The sequence below is a fragment of the Panulirus ornatus genome, chromosome 55, assembly GCF_036320965.1.
Source record: "Panulirus ornatus isolate Po-2019 chromosome 55, ASM3632096v1, whole genome shotgun sequence".
Taxonomy (NCBI): Eukaryota; Metazoa; Arthropoda; class Malacostraca; order Decapoda; family Palinuridae; genus Panulirus; species Panulirus ornatus.
Genome location: NC_092278.1, coordinates 14,256,487 through 14,270,378, shown reverse-complemented (window position 1 = coordinate 14,270,378; position 13,892 = coordinate 14,256,487). Strand labels below are relative to the sequence as shown.

Here is a 13,892-nt window from a genome sequence, read left to right as displayed (position 1 = left end):
GGAATTAGAAGCCTTAGGTGAACTAACAAGAGAGGATTTGACCCCTCTCAAAATGGAATTAATGTATGTCTGAGATCCATAACTAGAACATGTCTGGCTTCCTGTGACCTAACCAAGCATCCATTCATGTAATTACCCTAACAATGGAAGTAGTGCAATGTATGGCTGCCTGTGACCTAAACAAGCATCCATTCATGTAATTCCCCTAACAATGGAAGTAGTGCAATGTATGGCTGCATGTGACCAGAATTGGCATTCATTCACATAATTAATGGTGTCAACAATCCAAGATGATGCATAATCATCACAAGCTTTTGGCATCAAGAAAGGCTCCAGCCAACTGTCATAGATATCAACTTGCCTTGTCATTTTAGTAAAGTTGTAATTTGTTGACTTGCATAGACTACGAATTCCACATATGGTTACAGTAATTCACAACATGCCCATGTCTTTATTCTGTATCTATTATGTTTACTCTTTCTGCAAATTCTAAATGTCCATCAAACAAAACTTTGGCAGTTGTTCATCTCTGTACATAGCAGCTTCTGGTACCAAGCTTTGCTGCCAAGTTTTGGCAAAAATTTCCCAAACTTCCCTTATCACTGCCAATTTATCATAACCCTCCTTTGCAGTTGTTTAACATCTGTCAGTGCTAATGAAACACAAAACATAAAAGATAGCTTTTCTGTTAACAGTTATCTTCAAGACCAATTGACAAACTGGTCTATCATCATTCCATACACTTTAAATGACTCCTTCCAGCCTCTGGTTATTCCAAATAATATGAGCATCCCAGCAAAACTTCTTAAAATTTCCTCTAATATCCTTTATTCAGGATTAATTAGTTTCAAAGTCTTTTTTCTGGACGTTTTAAGATGATCTTAAAATTTCCTTACTGAATAGCAGATCAAATGCTTCTTCAGGGACTGATGAACTTCTGCTGCGATCTGTTGGACCTGGAACTATCTGCAAGGTGTTGCAACATGCTTTGTTGAAGCCTGTACCTTTTATGAATATGTAGATTCTTAGGTCAGGTAGTACCATTTCTTGATGTTATAACATCATATTCAACATCAAAATTTGCATCTACACGGCCACTCCCATCATCTTCATTACTGGACACAGTATCTTTAAGTTTCTGAATTCTTACTGTAAATATATTTTCTAAATCACCTGACTCGTACTTGTAATCATAAAAAGTCATTTTTATAAATTCCATGTAAATGATTTACTTCATCTACAGTAAAGAAAGATTTTATCATTAATCTTTTTCCTAAACATCTGACTGAAATAGGGGTCACATAAGACCGCACGGACTTTGAACCTATAACACTTGTCGACAGAGTTTTATCTTCTTTTTTCCCAAGTACTTAAATAGGTGAACCATATAGTACTTTTTACACTGCATTTAAATCATTTTTAGAATTTTTCTATCAGGCATGGTTTTTGAGTGACAAAGCAATCAAATTTTACAATAAGTGTACATTACTCATTCATAAATAAGGCTGGTATTACACTTAAAATGTAGATGTGTATGATATCCAGCTATATTTGGCCTCAAAACATCCCTCCTTAGTGTTCAACAGTAATCCACCAACATGGGGGGCTCCACTTTCCTTGGTACTGCTTTTTCACGTCCAAAATATCCTGGTAAAATCTTCTGCTGTGCTCATCACTGACTGCCCCAAGATTTTCCGGGGAAAAAGTCAAAGTGCAAGTCCAAAAAAAGAATTTCTAGACTCATATCGCAGCTCAGGGCTTCATAAGAAGTCAAGAGAACTTTTAGAACATCACAGTAGCTGTCTGATCAGTGATTCCCCAAAAACTCCTTGCAAACTCTCTTAAATGACAGCCATGCAATTCTTTTAATTTCATTTAGCTCTTCATCAAACTTTTCATTTCAATGCAGTTCCCTGATTTGTGGTCCTATAACAATACCCTCCTTGATTTTTGCATCACTGATTCTGGGGAATTTATTCTTCAAATATGCAAATCCAAGGCCAATTTTATACATACCTTTGACAAAGTCCTTCATCAATCCGAGCTTAATTTGCAAAGAAGGCAGATAAATTTTCTCAGGACCAACAAAAGAAGGATTGATGAAATTCTTCTTCATTGGAGTCAATGATGTTTGTCTTGGCCACACTTTCTTTACATAATGATTTCTCTGGTCCTGGCTGTCCCACTCACAAAAGAAAAACAGAACATTGTGCAACCAAGTTGCATTCCAAGTAGAAATGCCACAACCTTTAGGTCACCACATACATTCTACTTAAAGTCCCCATACTTAATTTTTTCCAAAAGAAGCTTCATGTTGTCATACGATTCCTTCATGATGCCTGTGTGAGCCAGAGGAACAGAGGGGAACTTATTTATGTTGTGGAGTAAAAAAGTTTTCAAGCTTACTTTTGATGAGTCAATAAACAAGCACCACAGAACGAACATCATTGTAAAACACCAGACCATCTTCAAGGGAAAAAAATTCTTTGAGAACATGGCAATTACAATGAAAACAAACTTTAGATTCATTCTGCAGAAAACTTCAGCCCTTTAACATGAAATCCAAAAATTTGGCTTGCTTCTTAGACAAATTTAAATCATGGACGAGATCATTACGATCTCCTTGACTAAGCAAATGTGGTTCATTTGAAGAACAGTTTGCTTCAAATTTTGGATCCATAATTAGTCAACTTTCTCATCATCAGACTCATCATCACTCAGTGTCATGTTTCTTGCGAGGCTCTGGTACAGGTAATTCCTGACTGTAAGGTACTGGCCTAATAGCAGATGGTAAATTAGGATATTCAACAGTATGCTTGGATTATGATGTTATACCATTTATATTTGTCAGGCAGAAAGAGCAATCCAAAGTGTGATCTTTGGGTTCTCTATATACCATAGGAAAGACATACAGCATGAACCTTTTGCCCATGCTGTGAGAAGCCTGGCACATGTGACAACAAATATGGCAACCCAACTTTTATCCTGGTCACCCACTTCAGAACCAAAGTAATGCTCATAGCATTTTTTTAATGAGAGGCATGAAAGAATGTTTTTGCGATATAAATGTTAATTCACTGCAGATGTAGCAGAAAGAATTCGGACTATTTTCACAATTTCATTATAATGGTGGATGGGGTATCGGCACAAAACTTGAATAAGCAAAAGCACAATCTGTCAACAGAGTGGACAAGGCACCATTCACACATTGAGTTCTAACCTGCAAATGACAATGAACTCCTACTCAGGAGTGGGCACTGTGTGAATGTCCCAATATTTCCAGTCGTGTTTCTGCAGACCCCCGGCGACTCATTTATCTAGGTTTGTGCTTTCAAATAGAAGGTACTGCACTTCACAAACAATGAAAATAAGTGTGTCCATTAAACTTTTTGTTTCAAGTGCTCCATAGAGTACTGGTACATATACACTGTATGTAATGATATGCGAGTATACTGGAACAAAAAAACTATGGGTGATAGAGAAATTCTGAAAACATATTTGGATTCAGCATGCAAAAATACATAAAAAAAAAACATATATTTTTCCATGGGACAAAATCTTTGTTGACCAGTGTAACTATAAGGATAACTGTCAAAAGAAAAAACGAAGATGTCACCTGATTTGACTAGTATTTTGGAGGAATACATTCAAAGCCTGCATCCTCAGCTGAGTTCTTTTCTACTCCAATTCAGGCAGAAGAGGGTTGTCACAAAAGTTTTAAAGCTGTGATATCAAAGAGTTTTGATTTATGGCTGTAATCCCATACATGTGTCAAAAATGCCCAAGTGATGGGAGAACCTTGTATGAGTCAAGGATCGAGAAACAGCAGTAACTTGAAATCACATGTTCTGAGCCATTCCAATCAGGGGTTCTTAAACTTTTTATGTATGTGTATCACTTAGAGACATTCAGTGTGTCTGTGGACCACCTTCAGCACATATCTAATACTATACTGAGTCTGAAATCATAGTTACAAACAAACAGTAACATCCAAGCCCTTACTAATGGTAAAATATACTCACTTATTTATCTATATTAGTGAAGGGGGCTAATGGGGAGGTAATATCAAGTAGAAGCGATGTGAGACGGAGATGGAGTGCGTATTTTGAAGGCTTGTTGAATGTGTTTGATGACAGAGTGGCAGATATAGGATGTTTGGGTCGAGGTGGTGTGCGAAGTGAGAAGGTTAGGGAGAATGATTTGGTAAACTAAGAAGAGGTAGTGAAAGCTTTGCAGAAGATGAAAGCCGGGAAGGCAACGGGTTTGGATGGTACTGCAGTGGAATTTATTAAAAAAGGGGTGACTGTGTTGTTCACTGGTTGGTAAGGGTACTTAATGTATGTATGGCTCATGGTGAAGTGCCTGAGGACTGGCGGAATGCTTGCATAGTGCCACTGTACAAAGGCAAAGGGGACAAAGGTGAGTATTCAAATTACAGAGGTATAAGTTTGTTGAATATTCCTGGGAAATTATATTGGAGGGTATTGATTGAGAGGTTGAAGGCATGTATAAAGCATCAGATTGGGGAAGAGCAGTGTGGTTTCAGAAGTGGTAGAGGATGTGTGTATCAGGTGTTTCTTTGAAGAATGTATGTGAGAAATACTTAGAAAAACAAATGGATTTGTATGTAGCATTTATGGACCTAAAGAAGGCATATGATAGAGTTGATAGAGATGCTCTGTGGAAGGTACTAAGAATATATGGTGTGGGAGGCAAGTTGCTAGAAGCAGTGAAAAGTTTTTATTGAGGATGTAAGGCAAGTGTACGAGTAGGAAGAGAGGAAAGTGCTTAGTTCTCAGTGAAAGTCGGTTTGTGGCAGGGGTGTGTGATGTCTCCATGGCAGTTTAATTCATTTATGGATTGGGTTGTTAGGGAGGTGAATGCAAGAGTTTTGGAAAGAGGGGCAAGCATGCAGTCTGTTGTGGATGACAGGGCTTGGGAAGTGAGTCAGCTGTTGTTCGCTGATGATACAGCACTGGTGGCTGATTCGGGTGAGAAACTGTAGAAGCTGGTGGCTGAGTTTGGTAAAGTGTGTGAAAGAAGATAGCCGAGAGTAAATGTGAATAAGAGCAAGGTTATTAGGTACAGTAGGGTTGAGGGACTAGTCAATTGGGAGGTAAATTTGAATAGAGGAAAACTGGAGGAAGCGAAGTGATTTAGATATCTGGGAGTGGATCTGGCAGCAGATGGAACCATGGAAGCGGAAGTGAGTCGCAGGGTGGGGGAGAGGGCGAAAGTTCTGGGAGTGTTGAAAAATGTGTGGAAGGCGAGAACACTATACTGGAAAGCAAAAATGGGTATGTTTGAAGGAATAGTGGTTCCAACAATGTTATATGGCTGCAAGGCATGGGCTATAGATAGGGTTGTGCAAAGGAGGAAGGATGTGTTGGAAATGAGATGTTTGAGGACAAAATGTGGTGTGAGGTGGTTTGATCGAGTAAGTAATGAGAGGGTAAGAGAGATATGTGGTAAGAAAAAGAATGTGGTTGAGAGAGCAGAATTGGGTGTTTTTAAATGGTTTGGCCACATGGAGAGAATGAGTGAGGAAAGACTGACAAAGAGGATGTATGTGTCTGAGGTGGAGGGAAACGAGAAGAAGTGGGAGACCAAATTGGAGGTGGAAGGATGGAGTGAAAAAGATTTTGAGCAATCGGGGCCTGAACATACAGGAGGGTGAAAGGTGTCCAAGGAATAAAGTGAATTGGAACGATGTGGTATCCGGGTTCGACGTGCTGTCAATGGATTGAACTAGGGCATGTGAAGTGTCTGGGGTAAACCAAGGAAAGTTTCGTGGGGCCTGGATGTAGAAAGGGAGCTGTGGTTTCGGAGCATTATACATGACAGCTAGAGACTGAGTGTGAACGAATGTGGTCTTTGTTGTCTTTTACTAGCACTACCTCGCGCATGTGCGGGGGAGGAGGTTGTCATTTCATGTGTGGCGGAGTGGCAACGGGAATGAATAAAGGCACCAAGTATGAATTATGTACATGTGTATATATGTATATGTCTGTGTATGTATATATATGTATACAGTGAAATGTATAGGTATGTATATACGCATGTGTGGAGGTATATGTACGTATGTACATGTGTATGTGGGTGGGTTGGGCCATTCTTTTCTGTTTCCTTGCGTTACCTTGCTGATGCGGGAGGCAGCGTTAAAGTATAATAAATAAATAAATATATTTATCTATATATTCAATGACTGATTTTTCTCCTTCTGTGGACCACTGGGAAATGAACAACAGACCATGGTTAAGAACTATTCATTTAGATGCTGATGAATGAACAATGATTATGAGAAGTGCTTAGCTTACCTCCCACAACTGTTAGAACAACAGGTGACAATGTCAGACCAGATATTGCAGGGTTTCCAGTTTATCTAAGAAGCAAAGACTGTTTTCAGGGAGAATGTTCTTAGCCAATCACCCGAACACCTCAACCTCTTCTATAAGCAAGATTCACAACCATATCTGGGAAGTGTTCTTGTTATTCATATATACTGTACAGTACACTGCAATAACATTTATGTAAGTACATGTACTATACTATACATCAACTTATACTGATTCACTAGATTCAAGCAGCTATTAGGTTGAAAATACACAGCTGAAGTATCAAAGATATTACAGAACTGGGAGGTCATGATGGTTACTGGTTAACTAATCATGAAAGAGTTTAAGATCAAAATGGGCTTGATATTTCCACAACTTAGACAACCACTTGAGTAATGTACATCTAGGTAGACAGGGTGGCACATATACAAGAATGTTTACAGAGTATATATTACATTATTTACAGAGTATACATTATGAACTTGGCTAAACATCAAGTGATGAATATTTACAGTAATCTTGAAGTTGACATTCCACATAGTCTAACCGCAGGAAACTGAGCTGTTCACATTGACAGTTATGCACTTGTTCACAATTGGACTGTTTTTATACTTGTCTGGACATGTTCTATTTGGAACAAGTTGAACAAGTTGAATGTGATGATGAATGCAGTCTGTGGTGGAGAGGTGCTGGGGGGAAGAAGTCTCTCTGACAGGGATGTGTCAACAGTCCATTGCTACTCTGCTTTGTGAGCTTCCAGTATTGGGCGAGTAAGAATGTCCCACAATGATTCTGCATGCCCTTTTCTGGACACATTCTAGCTGGTCCCTCTGTGTAACTGTTAGTAAGGAACACCAGGCTAAGATGACATACGTGAGCTTAGTAGAATGGAGATGATATAAACATTTCAGAGCTCATATGGTGGAATATCTGGTAATTTCAGTAAGGAGAGAAGGTACAGACAGCACGAAGGAAATTTGACAATAGTGCTGACATGAACTTTCCAGTTTAAACCATCATCTATGGTGTCACCAAGAAGTTTGAAGTCTCTGACTGCCCACAAGATGTCGGGGCCTGTTATGTCAAGGGGCAGGATGTTGTCTGTACCTAAGATGAAGTGAATCATTACAGTTGGTGTGGCTGATGGTGACATCATTGATTGCAGTCCACTCCTGAAGGTTCCTAATGATGTAATGTAGGGCACTGAAGTCAAAAGAGTTCTAGTAGATTGTGATGCCAAATATGGAGTTGTCTCTATACTTTCAGTGATGGTTTGTGTCCTTCAGGGCATCATTGATAAGGATGAGGAAGCAGCACTACCCCACCTTGCTGTCCCATGATACACCATATTAGAGGTAGTGACATTGATGTGGCTCCCCTAAAGCACATGGTTTGGTGTGGCCTGATCAGGAATTCCACCAGCCATAAGATTAGACACCCCCGAAAGTCCCAAGCTGATGGCTTTTAAAAGCTTTAGTGAAGTATACAAAGGTGAGTACCAATGAGGTCTTGCACTTTTCCAGTATGGGAGGGTGAAAGGAGGAAGTTTCAAAGTACTTGGATGGCATTGAAAAGAGACAAGTGATTTGGAGACTGAATTTGAATAGAAAGAATTTGGAAAAAGTGGAGTGTTTCAGATACCTGGGAGTGGATATGGTAGCAAATAGAATTGTTGGAGCTGAAGCAAGCCATGGGGTGGGTGAAAGGGCATAGGTCTTGAGCACATTGAGGAAAGAGAGGTCATTATATGGATGGGAATACATGGGTATGTTTGAAGGTATAGCAGTCCTAATAATGTTGTATGGATGCAAGTTATGTGCTACAGATGAATGTACAAAGGAGGCTGAATGCATTAAAAATAAAATGTCTGAGGACAGTACTAAGTGTGGGGGTGGTTGATCAAGTAAGAAATGATACATTAAGATAGTAAGAAAACTATGGTTAAGAGAGCTGAAGAAGGTGTGTTGAAATGGTTTGGACATATGGAAAGAATGAGTGTGGAGAGTTGACAAAGAGGATATATGTGTTGGAAGTTGAGGGACAGAAAGAAGGGAGAGGCCATATTGAAGAGGGAAGGATGGAATGACTAAGATTTAGTAGTCTTAGTAGAGTGCTCAGAGCCTGTGCAAGCAGAAGGGTGAAAGGCATGCACAGGACAGAGTGAACTGGAGAGATTTAGAATACATAGGGCAACATGTTGTCAGTGGACATGAAGCAGCTAGAGGAGCCACAGAAAGGTCTATGGTGTTGGTTGTGGATACTGTGGTTATGGGACGAGTTTTCGTTCATTACATACGACTGCTAAAGAATGAATGTGGGTGAATGAGGCATTTTCTTCATCTGTTCCTGGTACTACATCATATGTGGGAAAAATGGCAAACAAGTATTAAAAAAAAAAGATAGCACATCACTCTAAAATCTCATCATTTCAAACCAAAACCTCCAAATCTAAGAATCATAACTTACAATGGTAAAACATGCATTATGATATCTTTATAAATCATGTGTATCAATAAGTATGCTTTGTTAGGACATAGCCCTGGAGTGTAGGTAAATCTTCAAAGCATCAGAATTCACTTTCAATCTTGCTAGTGAGTGAGTACTGACAGACAACTAGATACAAGGATATCTGATAATATGCCAGAGAGATTGGATAGCTGGACAGCTGCTAGAAATATGTTACATCCCAAGCATGGACACAAAGTAAGAATACATGGGAATTTATATTTTCTTTCATACTTGTCATTCATTTTCTGTACTAATGAGGTAGCACAACAAATGGACAAAAAAAGGCCACATTTACTCACATCAATTCTCTATCATGTGCAATGTACTGAAACTACAGCCCCCCTAGCCACAACTAGACCCCACAGACCTTTTCATAGTTTCCCCTGGCTGCTTCACATGCCCTGGTTCAGTCCAATGACAGCACATCATTCCTTTTCACCCTATCTCATGCATGTCTTTCACTCTTCAGCATATTCAGGTCCCAACCACTCAAATTATTTTTCTCTTCATCCTTCCATCCTGTCTTTTGGTCTTCCCCTTCTCCTTTTCCACTCTATTTTTGACACATATATCCTCTTTGTCAATCTCTTCTCACTCATTCTCTCTAAGCATTCAAACCATTTCAGCACACCCTCTTCAGCTCTCTAAACTATTTTTTTTTTTTTTTTTTTTTTTTTTTATACTTTGTCGCTGTCTCCCGCGTTTGCGAGGTAGCGCAAGGAAACAGACGAAAGAAATGGCCCAACCCCCCCCCCCATACACATGTACATACACACGTCCACACACGCAAATATACATACCTACACAGCTTTCCATGGTTTACCCCAGACGCTTCACATGCCTTGCTTCAATCCACTGACAGCACGTCAAGCCCTGTATACCACATGACTCCAATTCACTCTATTTCTTGCCCTCCTTTCACCCTCCTGCATGTTCAGGCCCCGATCAAACAAAATCTTTTTCACTCCATCTTTCCACCTCCAATTTGGTCTCCCTCTTCTCCTCGTTCCCTCCACCTCCGACACATATATCCTCTTGGTCAATCTCTCCTCACTCATTCTCTCCATGTGCCCAAACCATTTCAAAACACCCTCTTCTGCTCTCTCAACCACGCTCTTTTTATTTCCACACATCTCTCTTACCCTTACGTTACTTACTCGATCAAACCACCTCACACCACACATTGTCCTCAAACATCTCATTTCCAGCACATCCATCCTCCTGCGCACATCTCTATCCATAGCCCACGCCTCGCAACCATACAGCATTGTTGGAACCACTATTCCCTCAAACATACCCATTTTTGCTTTCCGAGATAATGTTCTCGACTTCCACACATTTTTCAAGGCTCCCAAAATTTTCGCCCCCTCCCCCACCCTATGATCCACTTCCGCTTCCATGGTTCCATCCGCTGACAGATCCACTCCCAGATATCTAAAACACTTCACTTCCTCCAGTTTTTCTCCATTCAAACTCACCTCCCAATTGACTTGACCCTCACCCCTACTGTACCTAATAACCTTGCTCTTATTCACATTTACTCTCAACTTTCTTCTTCCACACACTTTACCAAACTCAGTCACCAGCTTCTGCAGTTTCTCACATGAATCAGCCACCAGCGCTGTATCATCAGCGAACAACAATTGACTCACTTCCCAAGCTCTCTCATCCCCAACAGACTTCATACTTGCCCCTCTTTCCAGGACTCTTGCATTTACCTCCCTTACAACCCCATCCATAAACAAATTAAACAACCATGGAGACATCACACACCCCTGCCGCAAACCTACATTCACTGAGAACCAATCACTTTCCTCTCTTCCTACACGTACACATGCCTTACATCCTCGATAAAAACTTTTCACTGCTTCTAACAACTTGCCTCCCACACCATATATTCTTAATACCTTCCACAGAGCATCTCTATCAACTCTATCATATGCCTTCTCCAGATCCATAAATGCTACATACAAATCCATTTGCTTTTCTAAGTATTTCTCACATACATTCTTCAAAGCAAACACCTGATCCACACATCCTCTACCACTTCTGAAACCGCACTGCTCTTCCCCAATCTGATGCTCTGTACATGCCTTCACCCTCTCAATCAATACCCTCCCATATAATTTACCAGGAATACTCAACAAACTTATACCTCAACTCTCTTTTACTCTTTTATTACTTACCTAATCAAACCACCTAACACAACATACTGTCCTCAAATATTTCATTTCCAACACATATACCCTCCTCTACACATCCTCATACAAAGCCTAAGTCTTGCATCCATACAATATCATTGAGAATACTATCCCTTCAAACATAACCATCTTTGCCTTCCCAAATAATGACCTCTCTTTCCACACATTCATCAATGTTCCAGGAACCTTTGTCCCCTGACACATCCTATGACTCTCTTCCACTTCCATGGTTTCATTTCCTGCCTTTTCCACTCTTACGCATTTAAAACAATTCACTCATTCCAGATTTTCTCCATTCACACTCAAACCCTAGGTAACCTGTCCCTCTGCCCTGCTAAATCTAACAACCTTGCTTTTAATCACAGTTATTCTCAACTTTCTCCTTTCTCACACTCCTAAACTCAGTCACTAACTTCTGCAGTTTCTTATCACTCAAATCTTTCACCAGCGCTGTGTCATCAGCAAACAAGTGACACTTCTCAGAACCCTTCATCGCTACAGACTGAATAATTGCCCCTCTGTCACAGACCCTTGCAGTTATCTCCCTCATCAACCCATTCACAAACAAATTAAACAGCCAAGGTGACATTATACACCACTACCACAGAGCAACCTTCAAAAGGAACCACTCACTCTCCTCTCTTCCCACGTATACACACACTTACATTCTAGATAAAAACTTCTCACTGCTTCTAGTAGATTTCTTCCCACACCATATATTGGCAAGATCTTTCAAAGGGCATCTCTGTCAACCCTTGAGATCCATAAACGCCAAATACAAATTCATCTGTTTCGCTAAGTACTTATCACACACGTTTTTCAAAGCTAATACCTGATCCAATTATCCTCTACCACTCCTAAACCCACTTTGTTCCTCCCCAGTCTGATGCCTTCACCCTCTCAATTACCACTCTTCTATACAGCTTACCAGGTACACTCAACAAACTTATACCTCTTAGTTCGAACACTCACCACTGTCTCTCTTGCCTTCATACAATGGCACCATGCATGCTTTCCATCAATCCTCGGGCATCTCACCATGATCTATACATATACTGAAAATCCTTACAAACCAATAAACAACATGTTCATCCCCTTTCTTTAAAAATTCAAGTGCAGTACCATCCACTCCAGCTGCCTTGCCACATTCATCTTACAAAAAGCTTTCACCACTTCTCTTTTCACCAAACCACATTCCATGACTCTCACTTTATACACCTCCCTGACCTAAAACACCTTACATTTCCCATCAACCACATTCATCAACAGTCGTTCAAAATACTCACTCCATCTCCTCACCTCATCACGACCTGCTAACACTTTTCCATTTGCCTCTTTCACTGATGATCACATTTGCTCTCTTTTGTTTTTCTCATGCTATAAAGCCCCTTCTAAAATATCTAATTCTCCCTGATGTTTACTGATACTTGCTCATCCCAACTCTCATTTGCCCTCTTTTTCAATCCCTGCATCTTCCTCTTGACCTCCTGGTGCTTTCTCTTATACACCTCCCAACCATCTGCACTCAATCCTTGTATGTACTGCTCTTACATCTCTCTCTTTTCTTTCACTAGCAACTTTACTTTGTCACTCCCCCACTCGCTATCCTTTCTCATCTGCCAACCTCCAACCATCTGCATGCCACACATTTCTCTTGCATGTGCCAGCAGCACCTCCCTAAATATTTCCCATTCCTCACCTATTCTCCTTGCTTCATGTGCTCTCACCTTTTGCCATTCTACTCCCAATTTCTCCTGGTACATCTTCACACATTTCTTTTCAAAGCTCACTTAATTTCACCACCCCCTTCTCTCTCACATAGTTACCTCATTTCTAAAAAACCCTAAAAATCTTTACACTTGCCTCCACAAGGTAATGGTCAAATCCCACTAGCTGCCCCTCTTAATGCATTCACATCCTAGAGTCTCTTCTGTACACCTACCATTTAGTACGTAATCCAATACTGCCTTATTACCATCTTCCCTACCCACACCACTGGAATATGAATGATTTTCACCATGACCAAGCTGGCTAAACATATGAGATACTGTAAGCTGGACACAGTTACATACTGCTGATATGAACACTTCATTGTTACTGACCTGCAGTTTGCATTGTCACATGTATCACACAGCTTGTCCATCATAACCCTGTGGTGGGCAAACACCAGAAATTTCTTGTCAGACTCCAGCAGCTCCTTGATGTATTCACTGTAACAAGAATTATTTTTCTAAAATACTGAGACTTTTTATCAATGGGCAACAGCTTACAAGTTTACCAAAGAATATGAGATGTGCATCTAATAAAAAATATATAAACTATGACATATATACATGCATAGTACAGTAATAGAAAATTACTTGACATACCATAACTCATATCGACATCTTAATTTGTACAATTAACACTTCTCAAAATGTAAGGAATACAAGGAATTAATCAACAAGAAATCCATGGAATATACCTAAATATTACCAAACATATACTTTCAAAAACCCAACAAGAAAGATGGAAACAAAACTTTGACCAAGAAAGGCAAATATGCAATATGTGTGATAGAAGAAAACAATACCTGTGGGAAACAGGCAGGTCACACACTGAACACTACAGTACAGTGTTAACACCATGCACTATCCCTGTCAAAGCAAAATCATATTGTAGGTACTCACAGGTATGCAATAATTTTATGTAATTACCTACTTGTACTGCACAGAGAGGGACTTTCACAGTCATGGGTCCCCAAGTCTTGAACTTTTTCTACTACTATACAACTTCTTTAGTTTCTGTAAGCTGTCTGCATTAACCACATGAGTAATTTTATTCAAATCATCCACCACTTCTGTAAAAG

At 39.9% G+C, this 13,892-nt stretch overlaps 1 protein-coding gene across 1 annotated transcript in view; it reads right to left on the bottom strand.

Annotated features, from left to right (window-relative positions):
* LOC139765735 (SWI/SNF-related matrix-associated actin-dependent regulator of chromatin subfamily A-like protein 1) overlaps positions 1–13,892 on the bottom strand; it is a 280,919-nt gene that overhangs the window by 15,387 nt on the left and 251,640 nt on the right. Inside the window, exon 9 of the mRNA XM_071693552.1 lies at positions 13,147–13,254. Coding sequence (XP_071549653.1) covers positions 13,147–13,254 — 108 coding nt within the window. The remainder of the gene's footprint in view (positions 1–13,146; positions 13,255–13,892) is intronic.